General features: G+C 41.9%; 1 protein-coding gene across 1 annotated transcript in view; it reads right to left on the bottom strand.

Moving 5' to 3' along the window:
- The window catches only part of cdk17 (cyclin dependent kinase 17), a 66370-nt gene that overhangs the window by 22919 nt on the left and 29954 nt on the right, over nucleotides 1-13497 (bottom strand). The window contains exon 2 of the mRNA XM_072673162.1: nucleotides 9185-9333. Within this exon, the coding sequence (XP_072529263.1) occupies nucleotides 9185-9311 (127 nt within the window). The 5' untranslated portion in view covers nucleotides 9312-9333. The remainder of the gene's footprint in view (nucleotides 1-9184; nucleotides 9334-13497) is intronic.

Below are 13497 nucleotides of genomic sequence, written 5' to 3'. Positions count from 1 at the left end.
CCACTTTGAACGACTGCTATACTTGCTAGACTTGTACTGAACTGTTTGCAACCAACCAGAAAACTCAGTTGCTAATTTGTCTTGTTGTCTAGTTTTTTTGCCATTTAGGTTGCTGTATAGCCCTTCTATGATGTAACTTTACTGCAGGGACAGTGTATCCAAATTATGTGGCCCTCGGGATATGATGTAGAACATGATTTTAATGCGTTAAAGCAACATTATTTAGCATTTTAGATTACAATAGCACCTCCACTGACTGTAATAGGGAGTATGGCATCTCAGTCATTGCCACTCCAGGCCTGGGATGCTGCTACTGCACTATGGAACATTAGTTGAACTGCAGAAGAACTGTGTATCGCTGTATCATATTTGTGTAAAATCTTATTATAATAATGTCCAGAAACGTGTGTGTACAGCTGTCCTTGAGCGGTAGCTCATAGTGTAATTTGTATTTACGACAGTGGTGTAAAAGTGAACTACACTCCCTGTGTAACTGTAAGGGGAACCCAAGAGCAATACCACCAATTCTCACATAATGCTGCTTTAAAATAAGTAATCATGCTGTGACATACAGAAAACAGAATGTCAGACAGCTCACGCTTGTGTTGACCTATTATTTGATGTTAGATTATTTAGGGATACTTATAGTTAAAGTTAAAACTGAGCATCCTGACTAGTGTTACACTATCAGTCCTACCCGTGCAGTAAACTTGGCACAGGCCTCTGTGTGAGTGCATGTTTGTGTCTGTGTCCACTATTCTCCACCTGTCTCTACCACCTGTGCCTGCACACACTCCTGCCAATGCCACCTGTTCAGCTACCAAATACTGTTTTCCCTACGCCCTCCGATCCCTTACGCACATTCACAGGGTTACAGCGCCGGGTTAGTTTGGGTTACGCAGGGAGATAAAAAGGCTCCTCTTAAGTGTATCTAAATCAAAACATGAAGCTTGTTTTCTCTCACCCTCTCGCTCTTACTCCGGCAACTAAAACACACAATTCAGGGCCTCTGATACTTTGGTTCAGTCACACTAAGCTGCGGTTCTCAGCTGTTGCTCTACAGCTGGGCAGAATGTCTGAAAATGCATTACAATGGCTGTGTCTGAAGCGTACTCAGGCAGAACCCGAAAGCAGGATGGTACCGGGTCATGTCCTAATCAAATGCTTGTATAAAATGCTGCCTGATAAGGTCCCTACATCTTGCTGTTTTGTGAGGACAGCGCAGATATATCCTTTACTGCCCTACATATTCCTATGGTCCTCTGGGTTGTTGGTGGTGTCCCCAACAGAAGGCTGCTGCCTTGATGCATTGCTGCCTATGTGGTCCCCTCAGTCAGTACTTTAAAAGACAGCATTGTGATGAAGGTACGTAGAACCGAATCGCAGGAGAGCCCCGGCTCATCTGGAGAGAAAAGCGACGGAAGTGAACAGCAATCTGTACAAATATACTTATTTACAATTATGTTTTCCTTAATTTATTTCTGAAAAGAAATGGTCAGTGCAGTGGCTGATTTATGGCTTTTTATGTCCGACAGATTTAAGTGGGTTACGCAACCAGCTGACTGTTGTCGGTATCCTGGCAGTACATCTTAGCAGCTTTGTGATGAAGGCATCTACAACCCAATTGCAGTTAACTGATCAGAAGGCATCAAGGCAGCTGCCTTCTATTTGGGACACAGCAAATATTTGATTATGTTGATGCTTTTCTTTAGTCACATTAAGTGAAGTATTCTGACGTTTGTAGATGTAGATGTAAAGAGTGGGACTCATTCCACCTGGATTAGCATAACAGAAATGTAACACTCTTAAGACAGCATCAACATGGGCCATGTGGGCTGAAGGCACTATGCAATATACTTCATATACTCCCAGTCAGATCTGCAAGAATTTAACCTTGATGGATCTTCTATGAACCAACCAAGATGTAATTGCTGTTTTGACTTCCAGCTAAAAAATGAAAAAGAAAGAAATGACTTAACCTTTTAATTTATTAACTTTTGAACACACAATCGTTTCACTTTCACAGGTGCAAAGTAACTGCACAGCTGACTGATAAGCCGTTTCATGGACAGGTGTGGTCTGTTCCTCATTTTTTCATAACAGATTTAATTTGGTATTTGTATTTGGTAGTCGTTCATGGGAACTCTCAATTTGCTGTATAAATAGGTAGTGAAGAAGGCCATAATAAGAGTGAAAACAAAAATCGATCTGAGAGATAGCCAAAACCTTAGGGGGTATTTTATCCGGTACATTCTTAATAAGAAGGAGTGCACTGGTGAGTTTGGCAACACCAAAAAGCCTTGAGAACCACAGAAGGCAAACAGAGGATCTCAGAATTGTTTTCTTGGTGAAGAAAAGGTCCTTCACAATATCTAGTTAAGTCAAGCACATTCTTGAGGAGGTAGGCGTATCACTGTTAAGTCTGCAATCAAGAGATGCCTTCATGAACATAAATATACTGGTATTTACTCCAGAACAGAAAGGTCAGATTAGACATTAGAGAGAAAAGAGAAAAAAGCCTGTGGCACCGCACATCAACTGTCAAACATGACGGAGGAACTGTTAATTAATAAGTACGTATGGCTGCCAATGGAACTGGGTCACTGGGGTTTATTGATATGTAACTGCTGAGTGTATAGAGCTAATCTTCCCGCTCAAATTCAGTCAAACCTTGAAAAATTGATGGGGCGGTACTTCACAGTAGGTGGATATCGACCTAAAAACATACTGTGTTAGTGACCCAAGAACGGTAAAGAAAGTTGTCCCAACCCAATTCAGCATGCTTTTCACTTCTGGTGGAATTCAGCACTGGGGTATGTCCAAAGGTTTCAGACTTCAGGCAATTATTGACTACAAATGCTTTGCCAACAAGTTTTCAAAATAATCAAGACTAATATCCAGTTTTAATACTAACAGTGCATAGAACCAGTGTTGGATAATGAACCTCAAATCAATATTCTGATTAATTGAACATTTTAACTTGATTATGATTAAGGAACAATAATATAAGATGCTTAAATTCTTCCAAAATCCATGTTGTCCATGTCTTCTTCCAAAGTCCATGTCTTAGAGTAGACAGGGTGGAGTACATTTTTGAACGGAACGGCACATGAATATACAAAATAGGAGAAGTACTACAGAATTTTCAACTAATCTAAGTATGACTGCGTAGATTAGACGCTTGATTCATTTTTGGTTAATTGTTCAGCCCTACATAGAACGGTTTTGTCTTCCTTCCCCATAACTGATGATCCAGCTTCATCTTACTCATTTGGAGTGCAAGAGTACAACACGTAAGCAACTTCTTGCTAGGGAGGCTTTTACATGGCTTGTTGCTAGGCAACAGAGCTCCAGTGAGAATGGCATGAGCTCTTGTGCCACAAGGGCTGGTTCCATTGCTCCCTGGTGTCTGCTTTATTAGGATCCATGTGCAAATCCAATATGTACTGCAGCAGTAACATACATACACACTCCCACAAACAAACAAACCAACAAACCAACCGGTACACTTTGTCCAAAACTTTGTAGACACCTGCTCTTTCAAAAATTCTTCAAAATCAAGGGTATTAAAAGGGAGTCAGACAGTAACAGACTCCTGTCTCTTCTAACCTCTCCTCTACTTTTAGATGCTGTAATAAAAACAGTAGAATTTAAAACAAATATACGCCGACCAGCCATAACATTAACATCACAGGCCTAATACTGAGCAGGTCCGCCTTGTGCCACCACAACAGATCTGACTCGTTAAGGTATGGACTCCACTAAATCTCTGAAGGTGTCCTGTGGTATCTGGCACCAAGACCAACGTTAGCAGCAGATCCTTTATGCCCTAGAAGTTGTGAGGTGGGGCCTCCATAGATAACATCAAATGACCCTGTTGCTGGTTCACCAGTTGTCCTTTTTTGAAACATGTTTGGTAGGTACAGACCACTGCATACCAGAAAGACCCCACAAGATCTGTGATTCGTGTGGTTTGAAGATGTTCTGACCCAGGCGTCTAGAACATCACAGTTTGGCTCTTGTTGAAGTGTCTCTGATTCTTATGCTTGTCCATTTGTCCTGCTTGTCACACCCTTTTTTACCTTCAAAAACTGACTGGTCACTTGCTGCCTAATATAGCCACCTCTTCACAGATGTTACTGTGGACCCATCAGTGGTGTATCAGTATTTGTCAATGCTCATGTCTTTAAAATCAACATTGCAAAATTAAAAGTGGTATCTCTACGCTAAACTTTGGAACACTGCCCCAAATAGATTGCATTCGGCCACAACAGCAGCAGTGACATCAGGTAGTGATGTTCATGGCTATGTCTGGATTACAAATTACAAAGTCCAATTCATCTTAAAGGTGCTGGACAGAGGTCCATCCCTCCAGAGAATGTGGTTAGACTGCTCTACAACCCAATGCTGGGGGCTTTAAACCCCTCTAGCCAGCGTTTGGCATTAGGCATGATGACTTTAAGCTCAGGTGTGGCTGCCTCAGAGCATCCCATTCTGGACTGCGTGTGTGCAACTGAATGCTAGTGTGCACCTAACGCCTGGCCCACACTACAGGATTATAAAAATCCTAACCGCCGTTGAAAGACTCCACACGAGGACATTTTACACTGATTTTTCTGTCCTTGATCAATGTAAGTCATCAAAGTCCCCACTCTACACAATATGTCCTGAAACGAGACACCACACACTTTCAGATCGTCTCCACCGAGGGCTTCAATCCTCAAAACCTCAAGGGAGTTTTTTTTGTGAACTGTTACATCACAAAAGTAGGCGGACGTTTCTCGCAAACTAGATCTAAACAAACATGGCAGACGACAGAGAGACTATTGCTATACCGGTGGTGAGTGCTTGCGGCACAACAACAACAAAAAAAAAAGTCAAGAAGAAGAAGAATAGTTTGGATGAAACCATGGTTGAAAAGAAGGGGTGAACAGTGCAAATACATACTGCATGCTTATAACGTCTTCTGTACACACTTACAAGGAGCTTGGCAACATGTTTCACACCAGAGAATCAGCATCCACACCACACGATACAGAGTCACAACTGGCTGGCCTGACGGCACTGAGAGAGGACTGGAGGAGTAAACAGGAATATAGACATCCCACAGTACAGGAATACCTGGGAAGATCATCGTTTAGGAGCATCAGGAGACCTTTTGCGATTGCGATTGCGATTGCATAATGACCCCGATTACCTTGTAGCCCGGGCCAGGCATAAAAGCAGCTAAACTAAATCAAATAGATGGGCTATCTGGGTACATTAGTGTACACTTGAGCTACGCTCCCTGCCATTTACACAAACAAAATGGTTTTAAGGGAGGCTTTACAGTGGGATGTTTGTAACATGCTCTCTGTGGCACTAAAATGAGAATACATCAGTCAGTTTGTGAAGGCTAGATGTGTAGGTTGCATCGTTTCACAGTTTCCAGCTTAGTCATAACTAATGTCTTTAGTCTTTAGGCACAAAGCAATTACAGTCGTTCTAGCGAATGTGTTTAAGGGCCTAGAACTTCTGTGGTTTACCAGAGGCTTTTTGTTTCGTGTGCAGCAGGTGCTCACTGAGGCGAGCAGAGTAAAAGAAGACGACGCTCTGGGAATGGATGGTTACGTAATGGCAGGGTCTTTATAAATCATTCAGCAGCCTGGTTCAATGTACTCTGGTCAACAATACGGTCACCCTACCAGAAACGGCACAACATGCACACTGTGTGCAAATGAGTGAATCCAGCACGTTAGTTTAGAGTATGTGAATATCTACATACGCATACACCAGAACACCAGTGTTTTGAATATACTGCACTGGGTTTTGCAAATCACAGCATGAACCAACATAATAGCAAATGATGTACTTTGTCCACATCGCTAACATTTCCAAAGACAGCTGTAAGACCCAACTGAAACGAGTCAAAGCAGGTTCTTTACTTAAAGTAATGTCAACACAATCAAGACACAAGGCTACATGCAGCCTCCGGTTAGTGGCAGATGCAAAGACATAAGCTCAAGCACATCGCATACGCTTGCTTTCCACACACTGGCAGAAACCTTAGCAGTGGCTGGCAGCTGCACATGTCCTAACTGGCCTTTGAGCTGTATCGTTCAGGAAGGTTTGAGGCAGAAAATTAGCCAGCGCTCATGAATCGCGTCCACTGCCAAGGCTGCCACTGCACCGTACGCACGCAATGAACCGGACGCTTCACAAATCGCGCCCTGCTGCACTTCCCCTCACAGGCTCCACGTCAAGGGAGGGTCCCGGCATCTACGGTTTTCCATCCACAGCTTTTCAGCAGCTGCAGGTCCAATGCAAAACACTAAAGACTGGTTTCATAAAGATCACTGCAATGCATGTTCAGCTGGCATTAGAAAGCCAGACAAACAAGTCAAAATTAATAAAGGTATAACAACCCTGGTCAAGATTTGTTCCTGTGAATCATTAAGTGAGTAGAAGATGACGATCTACAAAAGACACAAAGTTAAAGGTGAAGTATTCTCTTTTTCATATTTTAAGCAGGATTGTGTATAATTATAATTCTGAACACTTTCAGAGTAGAAAATTAGGCTTTATTTTGCTTTAGCTTGGCTTGTTAGAGATCTGAATTATTTGCAATCATCGCATGGAAAAATCAATTGATTTGAAAAAAGTCATTTTTCAAAGCTTAATAAATACTCGATCCCCTTACATATTGTCCCAAACAATCAGCAGCCACAAGCCCCTCTAAACAGCTGCCTAGCTCTCTGAATATTTAAATGAGGCCCACAAAGCACAAGGTTATAAGGTTTTTTTTCTTTAAGTAGTCATTTCCTTGGTTCATAATGTAATTGAGAAATAGCAGTTAAGAATGGTGGGGTCAAGCTGAGGTCTGGAAGACTAAGAAAACTTTCCAAGAGAACTGCTAACTGTACTGCTAATAAGGCAAATCGAAGCCCCTGTTGGACTGAAAAAAAAAAAGACCTTTAGGAAGATTTAGCAGACTCTGGAGTAGTGGTGGACTGTTCTACTGTGACAGCGACACCGGCACAAATATGAGCCTCATGGAAAAGTCAGTGTGGTGTCCTCACCACAGAATTTAGCATCACACGTTTCCAAAAAGCCTGAAGCATTTTGAAAACAAGGCCTGTAAACTAATTCATTTCAAACAGAACTTTTGGCCACATTGAGTAAAGATATGTTTGCAGAAAAAAATAAGTTGGAGCACCTCTCCAACTGTTCGACAAAGGGGGTGGCTTGATCATACTTTGCTTGTGTTGCAGCCAGTGGCACGGGAAGATGGATTCTATTAAATCCCATCAAAATCAGCAAATATTTCTTCCAATAGTTCCTCAATGACCTTATACCTTTAACAGTGTACAGTTACTATTAACCGGTTGTTTATAGCCCAAGTCCCATTGAACAATACAGTTATAGAACAGATATACTTAGGATATAATTCATTGCCAAAACAACATCTGATTAAAATCCATCACCTAAAAATAGTGTCACATTGCCCTCCTTTAAAAAGCACAGTATCTTATTTAAGCTATGAAGTACAGATGAAACCCCTTGGGGCCCCAAAGCACCGCAATAGAAGGTAGTTGTAGTTGTATTCAAAATGACACCAAAACGAGCTCCCAGTGTAGATAAAGGCTGATTGTCCAGTTTGAATCAGTCTGTTTATTAATGGAGACTATAAATTAAGTGTGCCTGTGGGCAGAGGAGCTAATTCAGTCCGACTCTTACAGTCACATGCTACATTCTGGACAAGACAAACTCTGCTCACAGGACTGTGATGACTTATGTAATTACCAGCTGACTCGGAGAAGGAATAATGAAAGAGTGCTGGAAAAAAGGAAAGAAAGAGAAATAATGTCTTCCGTTCTCCCCCCCCAGCCTTAATTACATGCCAGTCGCTGCTGATGAAAACAGTAACGATTCCTCTGGTTCATCATTCATTCAGTCTTGACCTCGGACGTCTCGGTCGTGCTCCAATTCCGCCGTAGTTTTCAACAAATTGTGGCAAAATCCAAGTATATAGAGTAAAATCAAGCCTGTGGTGAAATGTACGGCAAAGGGATTAACAACACAGCACAGAGTGCGACTGCAGGCTTGGGGTGAGTTACTCTTAACAAGTAATCTGGCCCTAAATACAGATTACATGGTTGTCGGAGTAATCCGTTATGTCACTCCTAAATTAGTAAAAAATTTGGTTTTTGTCAATGAATTAAATTCCGCATTAAGACCCAATCTTTCACAGAAGCGCAGAGCAGCCTGGTATCACTGACCGGATTGACCAAACCCAGAGTAAACCAGAGCCAGAGTCTAGCTTCTCCCTAACCTTAAATGAATGAATTCTAGGCCATCGTAGAGTTATATATTTATATATATTATTTTGGGACCATAATGCATTTGCCCTCTTCTTTTAGTATCCGTGCTCTGACCTTCTAAATGTTGCTTTAGATAAAATGTAGTATTTATACAAGCCTGGAATAAATAAAGAACAGGATAGTAGCCAGCCACGCTAGTTAGAGTTTATAGAAGCTACTATGACCTTCCCCCACTTATTAAGGCAGTTTGGCTGCTTTGTGGGGGCTTACAGAATTGGTTAATCTTTTTATTAGGACCCCTGCTCAATGCTGTGTAATACAGCAAGGCACTTTTTCCCCACTGCTGTGCAGCTTTTGCATTCCTCCAATTCCACTAACTAATCAAAAGTGCTAAAGCAGCCCGTAATCTCCAACACTTAACCCGTACAGTGACTCGGCAAACACAGCACAGAGCCAACTCTCAAACACTCAAACCCAGATAAGCATATATACTAGAAGTGTATATCTCTGACCTCTCAACAGCACAACTAGATTACACTCTACAGAAAAATAACATGTTTGTATTAAAGATGTGTGAGGAGTGTGAACCAAGCAGAGTCTCTTTAGACCTTTAAAAGACTCAGTCCACATCTCTATTACACACAGGATTCTTTATTGAACCAAACGTAGCCCTTCTACAGCATCACTTCACTCCAAGAATCATTAGAAACATTTTATTAATAGGAGTGTATAATCCTTAATGAAATGACTAACGTTCCTAATGACAATACACCAAATTTACAAAAGTAAAATACAGATTTTTAGATGTTAATGTTGGAAAAGGGGTCAGGAAAAGCCTTAGAAAGTCAATGCATACAGAGATATAAATAACCAAACACACTTACCGCTGTCCTTACTGCTGTTCTCCTCAATGGTCATCTGCTCTGCGAGTTCGGAGAGGGACTCGTCAATGGTCTGACTGCCACGGAGTGTGAGCGACAAACGCCTCTTAAACCTCTTCATCTTCTCCATGGGCCTCTGAGGCAAGGGAGGCCTGTGAAGATACAAACAGACCTCATTAAAGCAAAGTTCACTGCTAATTAGACAGACTGCGCAGAATGTACTTTGAAAAAGAAACTGTGGTAATGTGCCTTGTGGAGGAAAAAACGCATTACCTTTAGAGTAGAGACTTAACACCACTAACTGGATACCCCCCACCAAGAGTCCACTCAGCTCAGTACAGTGAGTATCAGAACACAGCAGAGATAGCAAACACTGCTAAGCACACAAAACAGCTAACTGTGCAGACCACTTTTAACCACGAGCAAAAGTAAAGCAGCAGCCATCGGAAAGCTAGGGGAATCGCATCCAGTGTGATTGGGACTTTTCAGCACTAGATAAGCAGCCATTTTCGGTTGCGTTTCCACTCTGAGCTCCACTGTGCAGTTCTACACGGGAATTCACAGACGTATAGCTGGTGTTAAATGTTACACGTGGTTGATTCTAAAAAAGTAAAGTACATTTCATCTGAAGACACACTGCACAGAACATCCCAGAAGCCCTGCATGATAATGCATTACCAAGTAAAGTGTATAGTGTTGTATGGCCTTGTTCAGTATCTGCAATTGACCAATCATACTGAAAGACGACCTAACATGCCAACATGTCGTGCTTTTTGATGTATTTGTATTTTACACCATATGTTTTACTGAAAGGTCCATTTCCAAACCTGGTCAAAGAAAAATAATAATAAAAAAGCATGCAGTACTGATTTCTGTTCAAGGTCTCACATTAAAAATGAAAACAACACTGTCAAAATGACATATCTTAGATCTATAAGCACTAGTGATTGTGTGTACTCTGATGAATTGCTGCAAAGTCCTCTATGAAGCTCCAACACCAGGCCTAAAATTTGGTTCATCTGACAAGCGCAGAAAAAAGAAAAGAAGGAAAAAACAAAGGGGGGTTGACTCGCTCATAAATAATCAACAAGCTTTAAATAAAACATTAATGAGAGGCAGAACACGGTCATTATAGACACCTCGGCACATTAATAAAACACACAAGCACACAGGCATGCACAAGCACACTCGTTTTTGCACATAAACTCACAGTAAACAAAACAATATTGTGGAAATGAAATTCTCACATATAGTACTAATGAGATTTCATGCCATTGCAATGAAACCTCATTCAGCCTGGGCTCAAAATAACCAAGATTCAGATTAAAGGCATCAAAATCAAACAAACAGTCCATGTTCAATACACGCTCAACACACACACACACACACACACACACAGAAACATACAGATACCCATACATCTTAATTTACATGCATATGGTTCTGTAGTTAGCTCTGAAACACGGACTTCACTCTGATGTTGTCACATCGTAAACTGATCTGATATCTTAAGTGATGACATTGAGATCTATTATGGCTTAATATTTCTGACTGTAAATTCTGCCTCTAAGAGAAACCAAGCTCCCTTTTTATCTAATAACGTTCACAGCAGCTAAAATCGTCCTTCCAACATCAGCACTAATGGAAACCACCGTCTCACCAGAAAGAAAAAAAGGCTTTTAGCATCCTATCGATCTGCCAAGGGACTTCACACATTAAAATCTTTAAAATGCCGATAATTAATTAAGAATCAATACCTGGGCCACGTTTTCACCCAAACACATCATACACGTACTGTATCTATTTTCTACCTCCCTCTCTGACTGCGGAGTACACAGGAACATGGTTAAATAGGACAATTACAGAATGTGCTTGTGAGGTAGATGGGATAAGAAGGGTAATGCTAATGGAAAGTGAATAAAAGGTAGGTCAGCATCTCAGCATGCAGGCATCAAGGTGACACCAGCCCCTTAGCCCAGATAATAAGTAGCTGCATCTGTGTGTGTGTGTGTGTGTGTGTGTGTGTGTGTGTATATATATATATATATCTACCGTAACCTTTCAACACCTCCACTGACCACAGAGGCACTGTGTACTCTGCATACTCCTTTCAACCGGTTCTTCATCGGTTAGGACCCCACAGGACCACCACAGAGCAGGTGTTATTTGGGTGGTGGGTCATTCTCAGCACTGGGTGTGTTAGTTGTGTGTTGCGCTGGTACGAGTGGATCAGACTCAGCTGAAGTGCGGCTGGAATTTTTGTGTCCAGTCACTGTCCACTCTATTAGACAGGCCTACCTAGTTAGTCCACCTTGTAGGTGCTGCTGCACGGTTTACAGTCTGGAATTATAAAACTACACAGTGCTCCTATATGGTCAGTGGAGCTGATACAGTGATAAATTGGACAAGAGTGTAGAAACAAGGAGGTGGTATTAATGTTATGGCTGATCATTGTATGTGTATGCCCATACACAATGGGCAGAAACAGCCCTGCTGGCTCCCTGGACAAGGTGTTTCCTGCTGCCTGAAGCAGCATAGTCAGCATGAACCTAGTGAGAGAAATATGAAACACACACACACACACACACACACACACACACACACACACACACACACACACACACACACACAAAATATCCGGTGCAGCTAGGTGGCCGTGTTCAGGTGGGGCTTGATTTCTGTGCTCTATTATAGAATGTAAAAGTATGTGGTGGGCACTAAGGGTAACAATATGTTAACCTGACCTTTTTAAAAGGAAACACGTTGGCGGGTCTATTCACTGGCCTTCAGTTCTGCACCTTTACTGAAGTTGTATTCTTCGCATATCCCAGCATGGAAAACTGGGGTCAGTCCACAGAGTCGGCCATGCAATGACACCCCTAAAGCAGAGAGGGTCAAGGGCTTTGCTCAAGGATTATATACACACTATATGGATAAAAGTATTGGGTATTAAAAAAAGAAACAAAAAAGTTGTTGTCTTTACTGTCTCTACTGTCCAAAAAGGCTTTCCACTAGATTTTGGAGGAGGACTACTGTGAGGATTTGATTGCCTTCAGTGACAAGAGCATAAGTGAAGTCAGGATGCTGGATGATCACCACTTTAACTCCGCCCAACTCATCCCAAAAGTAATGGATGGAGACCCTTCTTTCATTGCAGAGAACACAGCTCCACTGCTCCACAGCTCAATTAGCCTGGGCGGCTTTACTCCTCTCTGTATCAATTTACTTGGGTGGTGCGTTATAGATGCCTCATTGACGCTCACCTGACATTAAACTTACATCCAACTGAATATGTAGTAAATGCAACTGAACTGAACTGAGTTGAATGTAACCCTGCACCTAATCCTAAACCTAACCCTAAACCTAAGTATAAGGTTAAGCGTCGGGTTTCATTCAACAGACAATCATTTACACTCAACACAGAGTTCAGTTGCATTTAAGAGACATTTGTTGAATGTTAAGTGAGCATCTACGAGGAATCTACAACAGACCATCTGGGTAAAGTGATACCGACCCCCTACCCTAAGCCTGGCATTAGACATGGTGCCAATCGGCTCTGTTTATCGGCTCCAGAGTCTCCTATTCTATTGTCACCAAAGGGTGCAACTTAAAGTAGCTGAATGCGTTCATTAAAAGGGGTGTCCACAAACATTTGGACATAAAGCATTTCTACTGGTCTATTGACACACTGTAAAGATTAACTGCCAGATTCACATTCTGTCAAACAGTGAAACACAGCAAAAGTCAGGACACCAGGTTTTGTGCGACAGTGACAACAGCAGCCTCTCACTCTCGGTCATACAGCTTGTGGATTCTTGTTACAGGGGAGGCTCTTGTGAAGAGCTGGAACTGGAGCTCCACTTTGCAGTTGCTTTCGTTAGTTAGCTGCTTGTTGACTTATCTATGCCAACCACGAGTAGAGCACGATTCACAGCAATGACACACAATGAAAAACAATGAAACATGGAGTTTCTGTATAAAACCACTTCACAAACTCAGGATTCATTTCTGTTGTGTTATGAAATCAGGACACTTTTGTATTGAAAATGCATTAAAACCAAGTTCCCAAACACACAGACACACCATCTGTTTGACACAGACTTGGGAAAAGAGGCAGACCCAGCCAACCCCCCCCTCCCCACACACACACACACACACACACACACACACTCCACCCCAAAGGAGGATTACTGAGAATTAAAGCGCTATCTGTCACAGCTCCATCAAGCCTAAACTCCATCTGACTCTCTCACACACACACACACACACACACACACACACACACACACACACACACACACACACACACACACAAT

The sequence above is a fragment of the Salminus brasiliensis genome, chromosome 2, assembly GCF_030463535.1.
Source record: "Salminus brasiliensis chromosome 2, fSalBra1.hap2, whole genome shotgun sequence".
Classification (NCBI taxonomy): domain Eukaryota; kingdom Metazoa; phylum Chordata; class Actinopteri; order Characiformes; family Bryconidae; genus Salminus; species Salminus brasiliensis.
Note: the sequence above shows the minus strand (reverse complement) of the source record. Positions and strands in the feature narration are given on the sequence as shown.